Below are 23,281 nucleotides of genomic sequence, written 5' to 3'. Positions count from 1 at the left end.
GCGGCCGGATATCTGCCACAAAGCATACCTCCTTCGGCCACCACCCCCGGAATCCGAAAGGTGGCTTCCAGAGATAACCCGTTGCCCGAAAGACACCCAAAGCTACTCCGGGATACCAGAGAGGGATAGGGACATCCCCAGGCGATCCAGATTCCACGGCAAACTATGCCACCACCAAGAACCTCAACGGAATGGGATGGACCCCGGTGTCCTTTCCCCTACCTAGGAACTAGCGCGCCTGTGAGAGAAATCTCAAAGGCCAAAAAGAGGAAGGGCAAAAGGGAGGGGTGGGGAGGAGGAGGAGGAATGGAAAAAGGGGAGGATGGGATAGGGGAAGGGAGAATGGGGGGTAATTAGGTTCGGTCTGAGGAAGAAGACCGACAGGGCTAATTCCTCAGACCAAGAGCCTCTTCACCACGCCAAGGAGCCCCCCTTGAAGAGGACTGTATGTCAGAGAGCACACACAAGTCACTTTTGACATCTTCAGTGTCCTGACACACTAACTACTTGCTGAAAGGTTTGCCTTTGATGTAGACTCTCCCTTACTTTAGCGAAACTAACTTATTGCACCAATTATTAAATTAATTTTACACCTTCACTAGCCCCCATCTCCTCTGACTCCTATCCTACCACTTCTGCACTATGACCCATACTGGTTTGCTGCTTATTTTTTAGTACCTTCAGAAACATAATCAGCAAAAGGAACATCCCTTATCCCTTGAAAGGTGACACTCGAATACACTGAGAGCCCAGTGATTCTGCTGCTAAAGAGTTAAATACGTATACTGTATAGGCATGTAGCCTAAAGTACATCAACTAGCAGATCGCTACTATATACGGTACATCAACCAGAAGATCACTACTATATACAGTACATCAACTAGCAGATCGCTACTATATACGGTACATCAACTAGCAGATTACTATAGTGGACCCTCAGTTATCGGCCAACTCAATGATCGGCCGTTTTTTCGGCTCCTGGTGATCGGCCATTTTGGACACTGGGGCCACTTGCACGTCAGTTTGGCTGTCTCTCTCAGTGCATGAGGAAGCTTCTGCTCATACATCCAAACATTTCGCTTGTTCTCCATTGTTGTTTGTAGGTTTTTTGCAGTGCAACTGCAACCATGGCTCCAAAGAAAGTTCCTAGTAAAGTTCCTGTGGTAAAGAAAGTGAGAAACACCATAGAATTTAAGCATGAAGTGTAGCAGGCATGCAGGGAATGTAGCAAACATGCAGGGAGTGTAACAGGCATACAAAGAGTGTAGCAGACATGCAGGGAGTGTAGCAGGCATGCAGGGAGTGGAGCAGGCATTCCAGAAGCCAGCATTAGTCTTCAATAAAGGTATGTAATACCGATTTAATTGTAAAAAAAAAATTACTTTTTTGTGAATATTTTTGTCTGGAATGGATTAATTGTATTTACACTAATTTCTATGGGAAATATTATTTCGGTTTTCAGCCATTTCAGTTTTAGGCCGAGCTTCTGGAACGGATTACAGCCGATAACTGAGGGTCCACTGTATATATGGTACATCAACGAGCAGATCACTACTGTATACAGTACATCAACTAGCAACACATTACTATGTACGGTACATCAACTAGCAGGTCACTAGTATATACAGTACAACTAGCAATTCACCATACAGTACGTCAACTAGCATGTCACTATACAGTACATCAACTAGCAAGTCACCACCATATACAATACAACTAGCAGGTCACTACCATATACAGTACATCAACCAGTAGGTCACTACCATATACAATACACTTTACACACCCATTACTCACCTAATTATGGTTGCAGGGGTTGAGTCATAGCTCCTGGCCCTGCCTCTTCATTGGTTGCTACTAGGTCCACTCTCTCCCTGCTCCATGAGCTTCATCATACATCTTTTTAAAGATATGTATGAATCCTGCCTTCACTACATCATTCTCCAGATTGTTCCACATCTTGACAACTCTGACTGAAGCAGTATTTCATAACATCCCTATGACTCATCTAAGTTTTCAATTTCCAGTTGTCACCCCTTGTTGCTATGTCACATCTCTGTCCTTATCCACCTTGTCAATTCCTCTCAGTATTTTATATGTTGTTATTATATCCCTCCTGTCCTCCAATGTTGTCAGGTTGAGTTTCCTCAACCTCTCCTCATAGAGCAAACCCCTCAGCTCTGGGACTAGTCTTGTTGCAAACCTTTGCACTTTCTTTAATTTCTTGATGTGCTTGACCAGGCGTGGGTTCTATACTGGTGCAGCATACTCCAATATGGACCAGATGTACACTCTGTACAGTGTTGTGAATGACTCCTTAGATGTTGAAATGCTATCTCAGGTTTGCCAGGCACCCATATGATGCATCAGTTATTTGGTTGATGTGTGCCTCAGGAGATGTGCTTGGTATGATGCTCACTCCAAGATCCTTTTCCTTCAGTGAGGTTTGCAGCCTTTCACCCTTTAGGCTGTACTCCATCTGTGGTCTCCTTTGTCCTTACCAAGCTTTATAACTTTGCACTTGCTGGGGTTGAACTCCAGGAGCCATTTGTTGGACCAGGCTTACAGCCTGTCCATTATTATAATTACAATCATGGGGGAACGCTAAACCTGTAGGATTATACAGATCATGTGGGGGGGGGGGGGGGGATGGAAGGTATTCAGACTCAATTCAGGGAACAGGAACACTGACCCAATTCCCAAGCTCAAAAACCCCTCACCAGCATCTAGGAGCCTCCCTCGAGGGGTACAGCCTGTCCAGGTCCCCTTGTAGGCTTACCTGATCCTCGTCTGCTTGTATTCTCATTAGTTTCACATTGTGAATAGGGACACCTTTGACTCTATCCCTTCCATCATGTCATTCATATATACAAGAAAGAGAACTGGACCAGGACTGATTTGTGGAACCCCACTTGACATGTGCATCCACTCTGACACCTCGTCTTGTACCAACACAGTTTTCTTCCTGTCAGGTATTCCCTGATCAATTGCAGTACTCTCCCTCCTATTCCTACGGGTTCTTCCTGCTTTTCAACCAGTTTCTTATGTGGTACTGTGTCGAAAGCCTTCTTACAGTCCAAGAAGATGCAGTCCATCCATCCCTTTCTCTCACTCCTGTCTTCTGTTACCTTGTCATAGAACTCCAGTAGGTTTGTGATGCAGGATTTTCCTTCCCTGAAGCTGTGGTGGATGTTATGTATGAGATCATTCCTTTCTAAGTGCTCCACCACTTCTTTCTGATAATCTCCATAACTTTACATACATGTCAGCAACACTGGTCTGTAGTTTAGTGCAGCCTATCTGTCTCCTTGAAAATTGGGACTACATTTGCCGTGTTTCACACCTCAGGCAGTTGTCCTGTTTTGATAGATTTATTGAAGATTATTGTTAGTGGCACACACTGCACCTGCTCCCTCTCTCAGGACCCAAGGAAAGATATTATCTGGGCCCACTGCATTCGAGGTATCTAGTTTCCCTAGCAGTTTCTTCACCTCGGTTGTGTGAAGTGTGTCCATCATTTGCTGGTGCACCCTACCACCTCGGTTTGCTGGAAGCCTTTGTGTCTCCACTGTGAATACCTCCCTGAATTGTGAGCTGAGCTTGTCACACACTTCCTGGTCACTCCCTAACAGCTCTCCTCATTCCTCCTTCTTCAGCCTGATTATCTGGTCCTCTTGATGTGGCTGTATACCAACTTGGGCCAGATTTGACTTTCGATGTTGTCTTTCCCATATTAATGCTTGGCTATTCTTATCCGTGCATATTCATTTCTGGCTCTTTAGCTAAATTCCCCATTTTCTTGGGACCTCTGCCTTCTATACTTTTTCCATACTCTAGCACACTTAGCTTTGGCCTCTCCACACCTTGTAAACCATGGGCTCACTCTGGTCTTCCCATTGTTTCTGTTGCCTCTTGGTATGAACTTCTCTACTGCCTCAGTATATATGTATGTGTGCATGCAAAAGTTAATATTCAAAAGTGGTTATTTTCCTTTAAATCTAATTTTTTGTATATTATTATTAAAAATGCAGAAAACCTGCATGGGCTATAAAATGCCATAGATAAAGTACATTATAATGACAAATATCTATGCAAGACCAGCATCTTTTGCCATGCCATAGAAGATGGAATCTTTATTGGCCAGTAATGCAGCTGGTGTATTAAACTCTGCTATCTTGCCTTTGTCCATCACCATTATTCTGTGGAGAAGAACATACAAGTTTTCACATAATATTACTTGTTAAAAGAACACAGTTTTTTGCAAAGACATTACAGCAAGTAAACTTCATTTTCTATAGCACAGGTAGGATCAGAGGTAAGAAATATGGAAGGTGTTAGATTTACATAGTTCTGACTTGTGAGGTTACTCAGCATATTTGGCAAAAAAAAAAAAAAGCAAACAACTATACATACACAAGCCAAAACTACATTATATGAATAGTTTTTAACATAACAGCTGTCACATGTCAAGGCAGGGTGACCCAAAGAAGAAAATACATTTACCAACACTCCACTGCATCGCTTTTTCCAGAAGTACTGATATCACAATTAGATTCACCCTCCGACTAACATCCCCACCCCTCCAGAGTGCAGGCACCGCCCTCTTCATTTCTAGGACTCAAGTCTGGCTAACTAATTTTCCTGAATTCCTTCATAAATTAAACTGCTCACCACCCAACAACGTGTCCATTAAAAACCACTTGCCTCCATGCACTCTTATTTAACAGTCCTCTCACATAAGCTTACAAGATGCTCAAGCCTCCAAAACTCAAAGCTTCCTGAACCCACTTCCCACCAACCATTCATGGGATGACCCCTACTCACCTATCTTTTCATTTTCTGCATGATATTCACACCACACATTGCTCTCTATTATTATATTCATAGGGAAGTGCTAAACCCAGAGGGATCATACTGAACTAGTATATAAATACAAAAACCATTCTAACGAACAAGTTCACAGAGTCACACTAAAGATAAAATTATTCAAATCAGGTAAAAAAAATTACAATGTTAACATTTGTGTAAAAACAATTAAAATGTTAACATTTGTAAGTCATGACAGGTGAAAATATTAAAGCCATGGTGAAAAAGTTAAAATGTATTACTAGAACTGATATAGTACTGGATTCCTGGGAAAGTGCTAGAAACATAAGGGATGTACAGCACCAGTGCCACCAAAAGAAGGAAGAAAAACTATCTTCTTTGTATTCTTTAACACCAGACTTGTCCCACCAAGATGCCCATGTAGGTCATAATATCGAAGTACCCGTCAAGAGATTAATTAAAGAATTTTTGCCGTGACTGTAACAATACACAAATAATCTGTATGGAGACAAACTTATGACAATATCTTGGTCCAATTTGGACCATAAACTGGTCACACACACATGCAAAGGGAAGGGAGCCAAAATATATATAAGAAGGGGGCAGGGGATGAGAGAGGTAGAACGGGAGGCGGGAATATTTTGACAGGTGTTTCTTGAAAGATTAGAAATCAAATTTATTACATTTAAGCGAAGCACTACATGCATGTCACATAGCACCTGAGAAATGGGAGGTAAATTGATGATCAGGACTTATCTCCTGTTTTTCAAACAGGAATCGCATCAGCTATCTTCCTTTGCCACAGAGCCCAACAAAGAGTATGCACCAGTAGTGTTGTTGTAGACTGCAGTGTTTAATGCTTGCTTTGGGTGATTGCATTAGATCAAACCTATATCACATATAGGAAATTAATAGTAGAAATGGGGTCTCCACATACAAACAATTTTGCCTGACAGGAAAGAAACTTACACTCTATCAGCTAAAATAAAAATAAAAACCAGCAAGAGCTTGGAGAAATGCTAACCTGTCGCAATCCATGATAGTGTTGAGACGATGGGCAATTGTAAGGACAGTACAATTGGAAAACTCTGATTGGATAGTAGCTTGAATCAGATCATCTGTCTCCAAGTCGATGGCTGCGGTTGCTTCATCTAACACCAGAATGCGAGATTTACGGAGCAAAGCTCGAGCCAAGCTGACGAGTTGCCGCTGACCAACACTAAAACAAATACAGCTTGTTGATATGCTGAGCTTAAGAAGTAAAATACAGTAATCTATATACAGGTATGTATAAACACAAGTTCTAAATTTCTCATCTTGATTTTTCTTAAGGGATCCTGACTTGTCCTTTCATAACTATGGTAAGCTAAAATTTCAGCTGGTGAGCACAGCAGTTTAATACAGTTACAGCTCAAGCCACACATGGACAACTTAAGAATCCAAAATCATGCTTCTTGTCTGATCAAGGGTATTAAAGAATTATGTTACAAAAACGTAACTTATAACACACATGTACATGCCTCACTATAGGCATAAAATAGATGACATGGGATGCTGCATACAACAGTATTTCACCAGATTAGGTTTACCAACTTATTGCATAAAAGTAAATAAATTACTTTCTGAAGGTACTCTCACATTTGACTGCAATATAGATAAATACTTTGGTTACATATGTTCAGAAAAGCTCATTGTTTTGTATGGTATTTCAGGTAGATCCAAACAAGAACTAAAATCTCTTTAAAAGATGTCAGAAGCTCAGAGCTGTATCTGTTAGTAAATTTATGTCAATTCTTAAAGGCATTTAAAAAATATGAAATATCAATAGTCATAATATGTGGCATACATATAAAGTTTAGTCCCCTCAATAAGTATCTCTGTCTGCTAGCAAAGATGTGGTTGGAGGAACTTTGATGAACATCACCAGATTGACCTTCAGTTACATTATTAACATCATTGTTTTTTACAATTTTGAGACCTATAAGAAATTTGGTTGCCCTTTTGGGGTTAAATAAAAATAACTATTCTTCCCATATGTTTATCAGTTTGGTATACATAACTATCGTGTTGCTCAACAGTCTACTGTACATTAGAAACATATTAAATGGGTGGAGCAAGGGTACATCCATGTGGGTGACATAACTGCACTTTGTGATAGCCATGTAAGGTGAGTGGAGTGTTCATGTGGTCATATGTGTTACCACTTCTTGTACAGAGCCTTAATTTATATTGCTTACATTGTCAAAAAATACTACACACCTAGTAAATCTTTCAGTGCTCATTGCTAGAGAAATCTTCAGTCTTCATTCTAAAATAGAATTTATTTATTTATTTGGAGGGATATGTTGTGTATCTTTATATGTGTATGCTTCTAAACTGTTGTATTCTGAGCACCTCTGCAAAAACAGTGATAATGTGTGAGTGTGGTGAAAGTGTTGAATGATGATGAAAGTATTTTCTTTTTGGGGATTTTCTTTCTTTTTTGGGTCACCCTGCCTCAGTGGGAGACAGCCGACTTGTTAAAAAAAAAAAAAAAATCTAAAACTGTCTCTTAATGCCCATGATGGTGACCAAGCATGAACTAAGGCAATTGGCTTGGTAGGGATAGCAGAACTTTTTTTTACTAGATGTTGTTACTTTGACATTTCAGACCCAAGACTTTTCAACTGCAAAATACATCATGCCACATTCAGAAGGTGTGTCATACTATAAACAGTAAGCCACATGGCTGCAGATCCATGTTTTAACAGTTTAAGGGTTAAAGCATAAGTTTTTTTTTATAGATATGGCAACCTATAGGTATATTCTTTTAGTTAGTTGTGTTGATTATAGTCTTTGCTGTTGTCTTGGGTTACACTAGCCCAAGAGGAACTTCAGCTTTTAAAATCATGAAATTATAAATGTATTACTTTTACCTGAGGTTGGATCCCCCTTCATCCACAACACTTTGCAGACCAAGAGGTTGGGCAGCAACAAAAGAACTAAGATGAGCCAATTCAAGTGCGTGCCAAACAGTTGCATCATCATACATGCCAAATGGATCCAAATTGATGCGCAAAGTTCCACTAAACAAAACAGGGTCCTGCAATAAATGTTTACATTTTAAATTACTAGAACATGAAAATACTGGTACTGCACTGTAGAGCAAATTTATTCCCAGAATTTTTTTTTAACACTTCGCTCGTTTCCCACCAAGGCAGGGTGGCCCGAAAAAGAAAAACTTTCATCATTATTCACTCCATCACTGTCTTGCCAGAGGCATGCTTACACTACAGTTATAAAACTGCAACATTAACACCCCTCCTTCAGAGTGCCGGTACTGTACTTCTCATCTCCAGGAATCAAGTTCGGCTTGCCACTTTCCCTCAATCCCTTCATAAATGTTACCTTGCTTACACTCCAACAGCTTGTCAAGTCCTAAAAACCATCCGTTCCTAACATGCTCACGCACACTTGCTGGAAGTCCAAGCCCCTCACACACACAAAACCTCCTTTACCCCCTCCCTCCAACCTTTCCTAGGCCGACCCCTACCCCGCCTTCCCTCCACTACAGATTTATACACTCTCGAAGTCATTCTATTTGGTTCCATGCTCTCTACATGTCCAAACCATCTCAATAATCCCTCCTCAGACCTCTGGATAATAGTTTCGGTAATCCCACACCTCCTAACTTCCAAACTACAGATTCTCTGCATTATATTCACACCACACATCACCCTCAGACATGACATCTCCACTGCCTCCAGCCTTCTTGTTGCAACATTCACAACCCATGCCTCACACCCATACAAGAGCATTAGTATAACTATACTCTCATACATTCCTCTCTTTGCTTTCACAGATAAAGTTCTTTGTCTCCACAGACTCCTCAGTGCACCACTCACCTTTTTCCTCTTGTCAATTCTATGATTCACCTCATCCTTCATAGACCCATCTGCTGACATGTCCACTCCCAAATATCTGAACACACTCACCTCCCAGAAAAATGGTTTTCAAATACAGTGGACCCCTGCCTAACGATATTAATCCGTTCCTGAGAGCTCATCGTTAGCCGATATAATCATTAGCCGAATTAATTTTCCCCATAAGAAATAATGGAAATGAAATTAATCCGTTCCTGACACCCCAAAGTATGAAAAAAAAAATTTTTACCACATGAAATATTAATTTCAATACACAAACTGAAGAAGACATGCACAATTCCTACTCTACTAAGTTAAGAATACATGACACTTATCTTTATTGAAGATCTGGTGGTGATTGATGGGATGGGAGGAGGGGAGATTGTGGAAGTTGTTATTGTTTAGAAGGGGAAACCCCTTCCATTAGGACTTGCTACCTCAAGTCCTTTTCTGGGGTTACTTCCCTTCTTCTTTTAATGCCACTAGGACCAGCTTGAGAGTCACTGGACCACTGTTGCACAACAAATCTGTCCATAGAGCTCTGTACCTCGCGTTCCTTTAAGATTTTCCAAAAATGGGCCACAACATTGTCAATATAATAGTCACCAGCACGGCTTGCAATAACTGTTAGGGTGATTTTCATCTATAAAGGTTTGCATTTCAACCCGCTTTGCACACATTTCCTTCATCTCTTTTTTCAATTCCATACTAATTCTGGGCCTTTTTACCACAGGGATAGCACTAGAAGCATTCTTGATGTCCATGGTGACTTATTTTGCAGTTACAAGCACTAAAAACACTGGGATAACGTGAAATGTACCAAATGTATGTGTAGATGCGACCGCACTGGCTGGCTTGTAAACACTGACTGAGGCCCCACACGTGGGACGCGTCCCGGACGAATCACGTTATGAGAGTTTTTTATCGTTAGGCGGTGCAAAACTTTTGCGTTCAAATGCTTCGTAAGGCAGATTTAACATTATGCGATGCGTTCATTAGGTGGGGGTCCACTGTAATTTATGGCTACTGTATATGAAACTGATTACTTATTTGGATCTACTGTAATATGATGACTTTGCTGAGCTAATAAAAGTGGTTCAGTGGTAAAACAATATCAGAATTGCAAGTCCTCTCATATCATCCAATTTAACAGTTAGTAAAACACTAAGTCCTTTATAAAACTTTCTATAAACTGTAAATATAATTTACATAATCATTATAGCTGTTTATTTTAAAGTGATTAGTGCCTTATCTTTCCATCCTCCATGTACTCCTAGTCCAAATGATTAATTTTAAAGGTGTTACAGTAGATGTAAAATCATATAAAAACCTTCCTCAAGCATTTTGTTATAGCAATTACTTTAACAATTACACGCACGCAAGCATGCGTGAGCGTGTTAGATAGGAGTGAATGTAGACGAGTGGTTTTTAGGACCTGACAAGCTGCTGGAGTGTTAGCAGGGTAATATTTTGTGAAGGGATTCAGGGAAACCAGTTAGCCAGACTTGAGTCCTGGAAATGGGAAGTACAATGCTTGCACTTTAAAGAAGGGGTTTGGGATATTGGCTGTTTGGAGGGACATCTAAACTGTTCTATCTAAGGAGCTCTGCAAAGACAGCAATTATGTATGTGTGATGGTGACAGTGTTGAATGATGATGAAAGTTCTTTTTCTTTCTTTTTTTCTTTTTGGGTCACCATGCCTCAATGGGAAATGGCTGACATGTTAAAAAAAAAAAAAAAAATCCAGTACAATATAGTAGTATATTTAATCCAACATTACCCTTTATTTATTAGAAACTTGAGAGCCCAAATAATAATCTTCCAAAATGATTTAGCTAAGCACTTATTTTAACTGCATACTCTATACTTTTTCACTAGAGCATCCACTATTTGTATACTGTACAGTATTATTTTCACAGACTTTTGTTTGGACCTCTCACAGTTAAGTACAGGAGAGCCTCACATATTTGGCACCCTCTTTTTGGTGCTCCACAGTATCACTGTCTTTTAATTAAGCCACTGTTCATTATGTTTGGTGCTTTTACCACTTTTCCGCCATTTTCGCACAACAGTTGTGTAAGGGAGTTTACCTGGAGAGAGTTCCGGGGGTCAACGCCCCCACGGCCCAGTCTGTGACCAGGCCTCCTGGTGGATCAGAGCCTGATCAACCAGGCTGTTACTGCTGGCTGCACGCAAACCAACATACGAGCCACAGCCCGGCTGATCAGGAACCGGCTTTAGGTGCTTGTCCAGTGCCAGCTTGAAGACTGCCAGGGGTCTGTTGGTAATCCCCCTTATGTATGCTGGGAGGCAGTTGAACAGTCTCGGGCCCCTGACACTTATTGTATGGTCTCTTAACGTGCTAGTGACACCCCTGCTTTTCATTGGGGGGATGTTGCATCGTCTGCCAAGTCTTTTGCTTTCGTAGTGAGTGATTTTCGTGTGCAAGTTCGGTACTAGTCCCTCTAGGATTTTCAAGGTGTATATAATCATGTATCTCTCCTGCCTGCGTTCCAGGGAATACAGGTTCAGGAACCTCAAGCGCTCCCAGTAATTGAGGTGTTTTATCTCCGTTATGCGCGCCGTGAAGGTTCTCTGTGCATTTTCTAGGTCAGCAATTTCACCTGCCTTTAAAGGTGATGTTAGTGTGCAGCAATATTCCAGCCTAGATAGAACAAGTGACCTGAAGAGTGTCATCATGGGCTTGGCCTCCCTAGTTTTGAAGGTTCTCATTATCCATCCTGTCATTTTTCTAGGGAAGGGCAATTAGTGCCATATTTTAAGATAAGTATTTTATGTACTTTGTATTTATTTTACTTTTCTTTATCGCTTTATTTTTGTCTAGCTGTATTGAGCACTAATTATATAGTGCAAACACATTATCAGGCATTTTAGATGCATTTGACAATAAAAAAAATGCTCTTTTGCACCTGCTGGCAATTTTCACTTATCAACCAGCCATATACATGGAAAGCATAAGCTGCTGTAGGCATGAATGCTCTCATAAAAAGTTATAAGCATTTTTTCAAATTCAAATATTTTTTTATTAATGCTGTACAAGGATAATGTATTGACATGTAATAAAACATGGTTAAGCCCCAAAAGAGTCACTAGCATGCAAGATGAACAACAAAAATATTTTTTAGCTTCAATTTAAACTATATCCTTAGGTACCTGTGGTATAATAGTGAGGCAGCTTCTTAATTCATGGAGACCCATTTTGGAAATCCTGATGCCATCTATGTCAATTGAACCACTATGAGCCTCAATAAGTCTAAAGAGTGCAAGAGTTAAAGAAGACTTGCCAGCTCCTGTCCTCCCCACAATGCCAACCTGCAAGCAATGTGTTTAAATTAGTAGATTATTTTGATTCAAGTCAATAATACTGTTTTATATAGGGATTCAAGCTTACTGATGTTGGAAATGTTTCATTACACATGGTACAGCTAATGTATTGTATCTTAAACCTACAGGTGGGTGTAAGGAAATAAAAAAACAAATAAATCTAAACAGTAGAGAAATATGTACAGTATTGTCATAGAAATGCTAATGAATGGAATCTTAAGCTAGCATTGCAGATGGTTCATGAAAATACCTATAAAGGACATGAAGGCAATATAGAAAACATCTAAATATTTACACTTATGCAGAATACATATGCAATCTTTCAACAAACTGTGTATGAAATAGAATAACTGGCCAAGAGTACTAATATATATTAACAAAGGAAGTACATCCTCCATGGGGAAATGGAAAAGAATTCTTCCTCCGTAAGCCATGCGTGTTGTAAGAGGCGACTAAAATGCCGGGAGCAAGGGGCTAGTAACCCCTTCTCCTGTATATATTACTAAATGTAAAAGGAGAAACTTTCATTTTTCCTTTTGGGCCACCCCGCCTCAGTGGGATACGGCCGGTGTGTTGAAAGAAAGAAGGAAAGGAAGTACATATGTGAAGCAAATGACAAACCCAGGTACATGTAGGATGCAGACCTTGTGGATTTTATGAGTTAGATAAATGGATAATTAATACATACATTATGTAACTACAGACTAAAGAAAATGTAGCATGGATTATTTTAATCATAGAAAATGGATACTATCCTCAGAAAAGATCAATATATAAATATTTAAAAACAAAAAAGAAAATCTTGATAATGCTATCAGATCCAATTACACCAAAACATTTTAACAGTATTTATACCTTTTCTCCAGGATTAATGGTACAAGTGATACCCTTCAACACCAGTTCTAGACCTGGGCGGTATCTGGTTTGGTAGTTGGAAAATACAATGCAGCCATTCTCTGGCCATGACTTTGGTGGAGTGCATTGCTTAACATCCCATGGTGCTTCATGATCTTCCTGTTGGGAAATATATTTATACACATACACTAAGTTAGTGGAGGATTAAGTGTTTAAAATTTCCTAGAAGAAACTTTTGCTGAATACCAAAAATGGTTTGAATAATGACAATAGGAATAAGGACCCCATTGGAAATAAGTTACTTTGACTTTTTTGGGGGGTTATCCTAGGTAATTTACACTATGTATGATAACTGTTCTTATGTGTACCTATACCTAAATACACTTACTAACAGCCTATCAAAGTGTTTATGGCAAAGATACTTAAAAAAAATTAGGACTAAATTTTGAAGTACAGTTGCATTAAAATTTCTATGTATTCAGTATCAACAAAAAATACGAGTGAATATAAGAACTGCAGACACTTGTGGATCATTTCCCTGGTTGGTCTTAAATTGGTCTTTACAGGGTGGGTCAGTCTATAGGGAGGAGTCAATCATTTAAGTCAGTGGTTCCCTTCTATGGGAAAGCTTATTAACTGAAGACAAATACATGAACACTAGTAACATACTGACTAGCAACCCTTCACAGGAAGGAGGGTGCCTTGATGCCAATGAAGGCCTCTTGATCCTAAAAAAACTGAATATACCCTTCCTTTTCTTGGATCAAACCAGATTTTCTCCATTTCCCCCAGGTACAGAGTGATTCCTAAGGGCTTAGTGCTTTCCCTTGAAAAAAATACTGAGTAGTGAGATTACACAATAAAAAACATTTATTACAAATAAAAAGATGCCTACACAGGAGGATAGGTGACTTCATAGATTACAATTAATTAGTGGCTAAACACATTGTACAGTATATGCACAGAAAGTTATGAATAAATACTAAACTCCAAAATTTCTACTTATTAAACCTTGGCAGCAAAGACAACGACAAATTTCTGTTAAAATTTATCAGTGATCACAAAAATTATAAAGATTACACTGAAACTTATGACTCATGCAAAGAAGATACTCATAATCTTTAAGAAGAAACAATAAAGATGTGACTAAGAGACATACCTCAATGTATTCTTTAATCCTCTCAACAGATACAATGTTGGCTTCTATCTCTGAGCACATTCTCACCAGAAAGTTGAGAGTTACAGTTATCTAACGGGAGAAAATGGCAAAAGGTAATATGAGAGAAAATATGCATAATAAATCTGAACTGTATATATAAATTAATTAAAAAACAAAACAGGGGACAAAGCAAATACTACACTGGTAATGTTAAAAAAAAAAAACTGCTCATGTACTACACTACCTATTGCATCATTATTCAATAAATCACTAGACACCAAAACCTCTAATAAAGTTGGCAGGAATTATCCCAATCTTCAAAAGTGATGATCCAACAGACATTGGATCATCAATTAATATGATTATTTAAATTTTTTAAATAATACTGTATATAAATAAATAATGAATTCATATCCAAACATAATATTCTAAACCACTACCAGTTTGGTTTCAGGCTCAGTAAGAGTACCAATGATGCTATAATTAAAATGATTGGACTAATCTATTCCTTCTGAGAAAATAATGAATATCTAATGGACCTAAACAAGATTTTGTTACAGCAGACCACAACATCTTGCTGCAGACATGAGTATGTCTCCATCAATGGCGTAACCTCGTCAACTCTGAATGTCAACACAGGAGTGCCTCTGGGCAGTATCCTTGGTCCTTTGCTCTTCCTCATATACATCAATGATCTTCCCAATGCATCTTGTCTCCCTGAACCTGTTCTATTAGTAGACAACTTTTGCTGTCTCCCACTGAAATCCAACTTCTATCAATGACACTATTAATGATGAGCTCCTAAAAATACCTACATGGATGACTACCAACAAATTCACTCTTAATATTGACAAAACCTATTACAGGTCGGCCACAAGTAGTAATCCGGCAATCAGTCATCTGGGTTTCATCAGTAATTCAGCACCAATTACAGCTAGCATAATTTCAAATTTCATTATTATACTGACTCAAATCATTATACTGACTCAAATATCATTATACTGACTCAGAAATTGTGCAGATGGTTGTAAATCCACAGCAGCAAGCCAGTGTAGGAGACAGCAGTGATGAAAATGAGCAAGATGTAGCAGAGTCTATATCTACTGATAGGCAGTGGCATGAAGAGGTCTAGTGATGCCCAGGGCCAACTCCTTGATTGTATGCCCCAAAGACTCCTTGATTGAATGCTCCAAATCACTATTTTATTTCTCTCTTTAATTGGATGCCTTCCCCATTTGGATGCCTGGGGCCATCGCCTCTTTGCCCCCCCCCCTCTGCATGCCACTGCTGATAGGTTAATTAAGTGTATTCTAACCTAACCACTCTATAATCCGGCAAACTCGCTAATCCGGCAAACTACAGGTCTCAATGATGCCGGATTAGTGATAGCCGACCTGTACATGATGTCTGGAAACAGCTTCAAATAAACATAATAACCAATAGTTATACGGTTCTTACTTACATTAAGAGCATAATTTACAGACAAACCAACAATGCCTGAGCTGATTGAGCCCCGACCAGCAACAGCAAAGACAGCAGCAGCGAATGTGATGATGCTGCCAATAAATTCCAACCGTACACCTAACCATCTGAAGTGAATAAATTAAAAAGGTTAGACACTTCATATTTAGGTTGTGAGTTCAAGCCATAGAGAACAGATTCAATGTACAATTAATAACTATTATCACAGCAGATGCTCAATTAGCCAATCATCTCACATCTTGAATCATAATCAACCACTCACAAGGAAAAGTACATGGAGAGTGGGGCTGGTTTATGATGAATTGAATGACTGTAAAAAACAGAAAAATGGCCTGGAAGAAAAAAAAAAACACACCAATAACAAGCAGCTTATCTATTTACAATGATTTATCCAGGATGTTACAGCACATGATGATGGTAAGCTATCCATCATGGTAGGAGGCTCAGAGTTCTTTGAGTGATGTTCATATGTTTAATATTTTTTTATTAGTTTGTAAATGATGTTCTTTTTCAGTGAATAAGCTTACTTTACCTAACGGTGTTCTGTGTATTGAGGCAAGTTAATCTTAACCCTTTCAGTGGTCATCCCGGAGAACTTTGTCACTAAGGCTAGGGTCCCTCACATAGTTCTACACCATGAGCTCAACTCACTTAGATAAGCTATAAGCGGTAAAATTTCGCCTCGATATGAGAGAATAGGTCTGTATGGCAAGTGTGCATAGTATAAAAAAAAAAATCATGCCCCAGGGATACATGATGGGAAAAACAACTCTGACTTTGTGTAAGGTTTAAAATAGCAAATTTGAGGTGTTTTCTTGGATGGTTTTTAAAGTTTTATTGGCTGTTTCTTGGTATCATTTGATAGAATGGAAGATATACTACTGAAATAAAGATGACTTTGGTTGGTGTCAGAAATGGAAATAGCTTAAAATTGAGTTCAACGTAGCACAATATTTAATTTTTGAGAACATAAGAAAGAAGGAACACTGCAAGAGGCCTAGTGACCCATGCGAAGCAGGTCCATGCCACCCCCCGGCCTATAACAATGACCACCTAGTCAGGTCACTTCCACTTAAGGAAGGAGCACAGCACCAGACCTAGTAGCCCAAGCTAGTCAGGTCCAACTCCCACCCACACCCACTCATGTATTTATCCAACCTATTTTTAAAACTTCACAAGGTCTTAGCTTCTATGATGGCACTCGGGAGTTTGTTCCACTCATCCACAACTCTACTAACAAACCAGTGCTTTCCTATGTCCTTCCTGAATCTGAACTTTTCCAACTTGAAAGCATTGCTGCGAGTTCTGTCTTGGCTGGATATTTTCAGCACGCTATTTACATCCCCTTTATTTATTCCTGTTCTCCATTTATACACCTCAATCATATCCCCCCTAATTCTATGCCTTTCTAGAGAGTACAGATTCAGGGCCCTCTTCTAGAGAGTACAGATTCAGGGCCCTCAGTCTATTCTCATAGGGAAGATTTCTGATACATGGGATGAGCTTTGTCATCCTCCTCTGTACGTTTTCCAGTGCATTTATATCCATTCTGTAATATGGTGACCAGAACTGTGCAGCTAATCTAAATGAGGCCTAACCAAGGATATATAATGTTGAAGAATAACCTGAGGACTTCTATTATTTATACTTCTTGATATGAAGCCAAGGATTCTGTTAGCTTTATTGTGAACACTTATGCACTGTTGTCTTGGATTTAGATTACTACTAACCAGAACTCCTAAATCCTTTTTTGCAATCAGTAGTATTAAGATCTACACTATTCAGTTTATAACTGGCATGGTTATTGTCCTGTCCAACATTTAGAACTTTGCATTTGTCTATATTAAACTGCATCTGCCACTTCTCCGACCACTGCATCAGTCTATTCAAATTTATTTATTTTATTTATTTATTTATTTATTTTATGTCTTTGCAAACAGTACATTGAGATTTTATATTTACAATAGTGGGTTGCAATGCAAAGAGAGCCTCTATTATGCCTAGGCATTATGGGCCAACTTAACATTATTGGCTTACAGACTACTTAACACTAAGGATTTTATCATAGTTGTACAGTAGGACAGTAATTATTCCATAGTTGAACAGTAGATTATTAACTATAAGTGAATTAAATTTGTATAAGACAAAGGATATATTCATATAGTCTAAAATGCTTTTTGTGGAAAACAATGGTTCAATTATATTCCTGTCAACAATGGATAAAAGGTTCAAAGTGATTGCTGAAGTTATGATGTGGAAGTACATAGGTGAGTATGTGTGTACTGAGTATTTAGCATTTAGTCTAGGGTGATTAAATGGCTTTTGAGAAGAGTCTTAAACTGATTTTCAGACTGGGTTACTTTAATGTCTTCTGGTAATGAATTCCATATTTTAGGGCCCTTTATGTGCATAGAGTTTTTACAGTGTGATAAGGACACGAGGTATATCAAAAAGAGATCTGTGTCTTGTGTTGTGGTCATGTGTTGGTGTTTAAGTTGGTGGGGAGAAGTTTGAGTGGAGGGTTTATATTAGTGTGTATTGTTCTGTGTATGTAGTAGGCACATGAATAAGTATGGATGTTCTTAATGGTGAGCAGATTCAGACTTTTGAAAATTGGTGGAGTGTGCTGGCGTGAGTGGGAATTCATTATCATTCTTACTGCTGCCTTTTGCTGGGTAATGAGGTGTTTTAGGTGACTGGATGTTGTTGATCCCCATGCACAAATTCCATATGTAAGATATGAGTGTATGGTATATGAGTGTATGGTACAGTGCCAGGAGAGCTGATTGTTGAACATAGTACCTTATCTCTGATATTATGCCTACAGTCTTGGAGATTTTCTTGGTGATTTGTTGTATGTATGTTCGGAACTCAAGGCTACTGTCAAGGTGGATACCTAGGAATTTTCCCTCTGTGCACTAATGGAGTGCACTAACGTCCTCAATAGAATGAATTGGACGGCCTATTTTGGTGTCATCAGCAAATTTTGAGGATGCATAAGGCATTTCCCTACACCCTCCAGTCTGTTTTATGAGTTTTTAATAGGTCAGATTTCAATTACTGGGATGCTATAAACCATGACTAATCATGTCTGGGAGGCAATCATAAAATAGGAGAGGATTAATGAACTGAGGAAATGTTGGTTTAGTGCCAGGAATGTTTTTTTTTATTATGGATTTCATTTTTAAATTGGTATTTTTTAAATTTTGTGTAAAATTGGACAAACTGCCGAATTCTGTGCACTTTATTGGGTAGTTGCAATAGTTGAATGGGTAGTTTCTTGTGCTCAATCAAAAGAACAGAAGGCATACTAGCAAAATAGCTAAGAATTTAGACAAATGGACCAATGGAATTGGCATAAAATAGTACTCAAAGTGGGTGAAATTGCAAATGTGTAAACTACACAGAAGCTGCTAACTTTACATCAAATTTCATATTTTTGGTGTCATTACCTACAGAAAAGATTCTCTACCATTTCAAAAGAATTTTTTTCATAAGTGGACACTGAAAACAATATTAATTTTGGGAGTCTGGACAGTGAAAAGATTAAAGAGGGAGAAAACTAGCATCACATGTGACCAGTTAAAGAACAGTGAGTTATATAACAATGACTAAACACTTGCAATAGACAAATATAGCACAAAAAGTAAATCAAGGTAAATAGCAACTTTAAAATGATTTTTCATGTTTTGAAGACTAAACATTATCTGGTAAGAAAATTGGAATACAAGAGGCTTCCTCCTTTGGGTCACCCTACCTTAAAATAAGAAGCACACAATGGGATAATCATTTTATTATTATTAGTGTGTGTATAGGTAGTAGGTTGGTAGACAGCAACCGCCCAGGGAGGTACTACCGTCCTGCCAAGTGAGTGTAAAACGAAAGCCTGTAATTGTTTTACATGATGGTAGGATTGCTGGTGTCTTTTGTCTGTCTCATAAATATGCAAGATTACAGGTAAGTCTTGCTACTTCTACTTACACTTAGGTTACACTAAACATACATGTACAAGCATATATATACACACCCCTCTGGGTTTTCTTCTATTTTCTTTCTAATTCTTGTTCTTGTTTATTTCCTCTTATCTCCATGGGGAAGTGGAACAGAATTCTTCCTCTGTAAGCCATGCGTGTCGTAAGAGGCGACTAAAATGCCGGGAGCAAGGGGCTAGTAACCCCTTCTCCTGTATATATTACTAAATTTAAAAGGAGAAACTTCAGTTTTTTTCTTTTGGGCCACCCCACCTCAGTGGGATACGGCTGGTACGTTGAAAGAAGAAGAAAGAAGTGTGTGTATACAAGTTTTAGGTAGTAGGTTGATAGACAGCAACCGCCCAGGGAGGTACTACTGTCCTGCCAAGTGAGTGTAAAACGAAAGCCTGTAATTGTTTTACATGATGGTAGGATTGCTGGTGTCCATTTTTCTGTCTCAAACATGCAAGGTTTCAGGTACGTCTTGCTACTTCTACTTACACTTAGGTCACACTACACATACATGTACAAGCATATATATACACACACACACCCCTCTGGGTTTTCTTCTATTTTCTTACTAGTTCTTGTTCTTGTTTATTTCCTCTTACCTCCATGGGGAAGTGGAACAGAATTCTTTCTTCATAAGTCATGCATGTTGTAAGAGGCAGCTAAAATGCCAGAAGCAAGTGGCTAGTAACCCCTTCTCCTGTATATATTACTAAATGTAAAAGGAGAAACTTTCATTTTTCCTTTTGGGCCACCCCGCCTCAATGGGATACGGTTGGTGTGTTGAAAGAAAGAAGTGTATACAAGTGTGCATATATAAAAATGATTCAATATATTGAGTTTAAAAAATATCCTGCACCCATGTAAAATTAATCTCTAAACAGGGCATGGATAGCTTTGATTATTAGTGTATTATCTACTAAAATCATCCAGAGTATAACAAGTGTGTGTGTAAAAACATTACAAACATTTATGAAGTAGATCTGTTAGCTACATTTGCAATTAGGGTGAGAAGAGCTAAGCCATTGTGAAAACTGAAAGATCAGGCAGAAATAAAATGAGAATTTATGCAAGAATCTAGAGTTTTAATTAGTTATAAATTTGAAAACTGACCTGTTACAAGCCAAATTGGCTAAGAAAGCTTGGACAAAATAATCAATTTTTTTGTGGGCTGCATGAATAAAATTGTCTTCTTTTTTAAATGCCCGAATAATGGAGACACCTGAAATAAAATTCATTTAAACATTTAAAGAAACATAAAGGCAACACTTTAAAACTTTTATTAACCATAAAGTTACATAAAATTGCACGCTTATCAAAAAAAAAATTTAATATAGCTGCGCATATGTTAAATGTAAATAAAATCATTGAAGTCTCATTAACCATAAAATATACCTCCTGCTTTAGTTGTTGATAACCATAGGACATACCTTGAACACACTCTCCAAAATGTGAGTAGATAGGGGATTTAGAAACAGATTCTATCCGCTTGAGTTGTCTAGTGGTTGAAATATAGACAATCAGGATAAAATAGTATAGCACCATGACGGGAAGAACCACAACCACAATAAATGGTGTTGAGGCAATAATCACGATCAATGTTGTGATAACCTGTGAGATAAATGAATCAGTAAACAAAAAAAAACATCCACAACCAACAAACTGGAGAGAAAACCTAGACAAAGTTTCAGTCCATTTTACAAGAAATAAAACTGTATTTGTATTTGTACCTTGAACCATTATCATGTGAGTGAAATGCTGACCAGGCTTCATCCCACATTTGTGGGTTAGCTGTGAATTGTTCCATCCATCAAATTATAACTTATTCTTGTATTCAAAGACCACAAAATACAAGATGAAGTGTGGTTTATCAATGAAAGAGGATAGACACACACTGCTTTATGAGACAAAGAGGGGATGAAGAATTCCAACAATTGCACAGAAATTTCAAAGACTGAGATGTGAATTGTTAGTGACAAGAATTCTATCTTACCTGAGATAAGAGTAATAATCCATGTGTAATGAGCACAGGCAGCAAACTGTCAAGGATGTCTATATCTTTACTGAGGCGATTCATGATACGTCCACTAGGATTAGTGTCAAAAAAGCTCATTGGGAAATGTAAGACACTATCCAGGAGCTTCCGATGAATGTCTCGCCCAGCTCTCATACATCCTATCCATAGCAAAACTGATGCTATGTAGTAAAATAAACCTGCAATAAAAAAGAAAAATTAAAGAATAAGTCACAATACTGCACCAATACCGGAACAATTCACAACTCAAATTTACAGATGAATCTAGACAATGTTTTAGTCTGTCCTAAACTTTTGAAATTGTGAGAGAAAAAGGAAGAAAACTATCTGATAATAGTAAAGAATGGACCAAATTATCAAGTTTGAAGTGTATGAAGTCTTTTATGCTCAAAGTAAAATGAATTTTCAAATGCCAATGCCAACACAGGTACTTTTTTTTATTTCACTGATCAAACATGATCCTTTTCTGAAGTTATGTAAAAAAGGCTTGTGAAGACTATGACACTCTAATATTGTAGATGAATGGCTGAGGGACTGATTACCTCATTCTCCTCCTGTTCTTCAAGTTTCTCCTTTGTATGGACTGATGAAGCCACTGTGTGGCGAAACGTTTCCACAATAAAGATACCCAAGAGTTGCACATGTGTCTAATTCAACACCCTCTAATATACTTTAATTAACCTAAATGCTAAAAGAAGCTAATTACTGTAGGAATTTATGATAGATTCAAGTAGCTGAGAGAATCTTAGGCATTCGTCAACTGAAAACTAAGATAATAATAATAATAATAACTAAAAGAGGAGGCAGTTAGGGTAAGATATAAACAGCTATTGGAGGATAGATGGGCTAATGAGAGCATAGGCAATGGGGTCGAAGAGGTATGGGGTAGGTTTAAAAATGTAGTGTTAGAGTGTTCAGCAGAAGTTTGTGGTTACAGGACAGTGGGTGCGGGAGGGAAGAGGAGCGATTGGTGGAATGATGATGTAAAGAGAGTAGTAAGGGAGAAAAAGTTAGCATATGAGAAGTTTTTACAAAGTAGAAGTGATGCAAGGAGGGAAGAGTATATGGAGAAAAAGAGAGAGGTTAAGAGTGTGGTGAAGCAATGTAAAAAGAGAGCAAATGAGAGAGTGGGTGAGATGTTATCAACAAATTTTGTTGAAAATAAGAAAAAGTTTTGGAGTGAGATTAACAAGTTAAGGAAGCCTAGAGAACAAATGGATTTGTCAGTTAAAAATAGGAGAGGAGAGTTATTAAATGGAGAGTTAGAGGTACAGTGGACCCCCCCATAACGATCACTTCCGAATGCGACCAATTATGTAAGTGTATTTATGTAAGTGCGTTTGTACGTGTATGTTTGGGGGTCTGAAATGGACTAATCTACTTCACAATATTCCTTATGGGAACAAATTCGGTCAGTACTGGCACCTGAACATACTTCTGGAGTGAAAAAATATCGTTAACCGGGGGTCCACTGTATTGGGAAGATGGAGGGAATATTTTGAGGAATTGTTAAATGTTGATGAAGATAGGGAAGCTGTGATTTTGTGTATAGGGCAAGGAGGAATAACATCTTGTAGGAGTGAGGAAGAGCCAGTTGTGAGTGTGGGGGAAGTTCGTGAGGCAGTAGGTAAAATGAAAGGGGGTAAGGCAGCCGGGATTGATGGGATAAAGATAGAAATGTTAAAAGCAGGTGGG

The 23,281-nt window shown here is 38.5% G+C and overlaps 1 protein-coding gene across 4 annotated transcripts in view; it reads right to left on the bottom strand.

The window, feature by feature from the left end:
- Positions 1–274: 274 nt before the first annotated feature.
- Positions 275–23,281, bottom strand: part of LOC128687047 (multidrug resistance-associated protein 1-like) — a 95,258-nt gene continuing 72,251 nt past the window's right edge. For all 4 annotated transcript variants that reach the window (XM_070082528.1, XM_070082526.1, XM_070082530.1 and 1 more), the window contains exons 23-32: positions 21,545–21,765; positions 20,982–21,162; positions 20,665–20,773; positions 15,552–15,678; positions 14,090–14,179; positions 12,931–13,089; positions 11,905–12,063; positions 7,743–7,909; positions 5,852–6,046; positions 275–4,199 (exon numbers count right to left, since the gene is read on the bottom strand). In XM_070082528.1, the coding sequence (XP_069938629.1) occupies positions 4,088–4,199; positions 5,852–6,046; positions 7,743–7,909; positions 11,905–12,063; positions 12,931–13,089; positions 14,090–14,179; positions 15,552–15,678; positions 20,665–20,773; positions 20,982–21,162; positions 21,545–21,765 (1,520 nt within the window). In that variant the 3' untranslated portion in view covers positions 275–4,087. The remainder of the gene's footprint in view (positions 4,200–5,851; positions 6,047–7,742; positions 7,910–11,904; positions 12,064–12,930; positions 13,090–14,089; positions 14,180–15,551; positions 15,679–20,664; positions 20,774–20,981; positions 21,163–21,544; positions 21,766–23,281) is intronic.

Source organism: Cherax quadricarinatus, chromosome 7, assembly GCF_038502225.1.
Source record: "Cherax quadricarinatus isolate ZL_2023a chromosome 7, ASM3850222v1, whole genome shotgun sequence".
NCBI classification, from domain to species: Eukaryota; Metazoa; Arthropoda; class Malacostraca; order Decapoda; family Parastacidae; genus Cherax; species Cherax quadricarinatus.
Note: the sequence above shows the minus strand (reverse complement) of the source record. Positions and strands in the feature narration are given on the sequence as shown.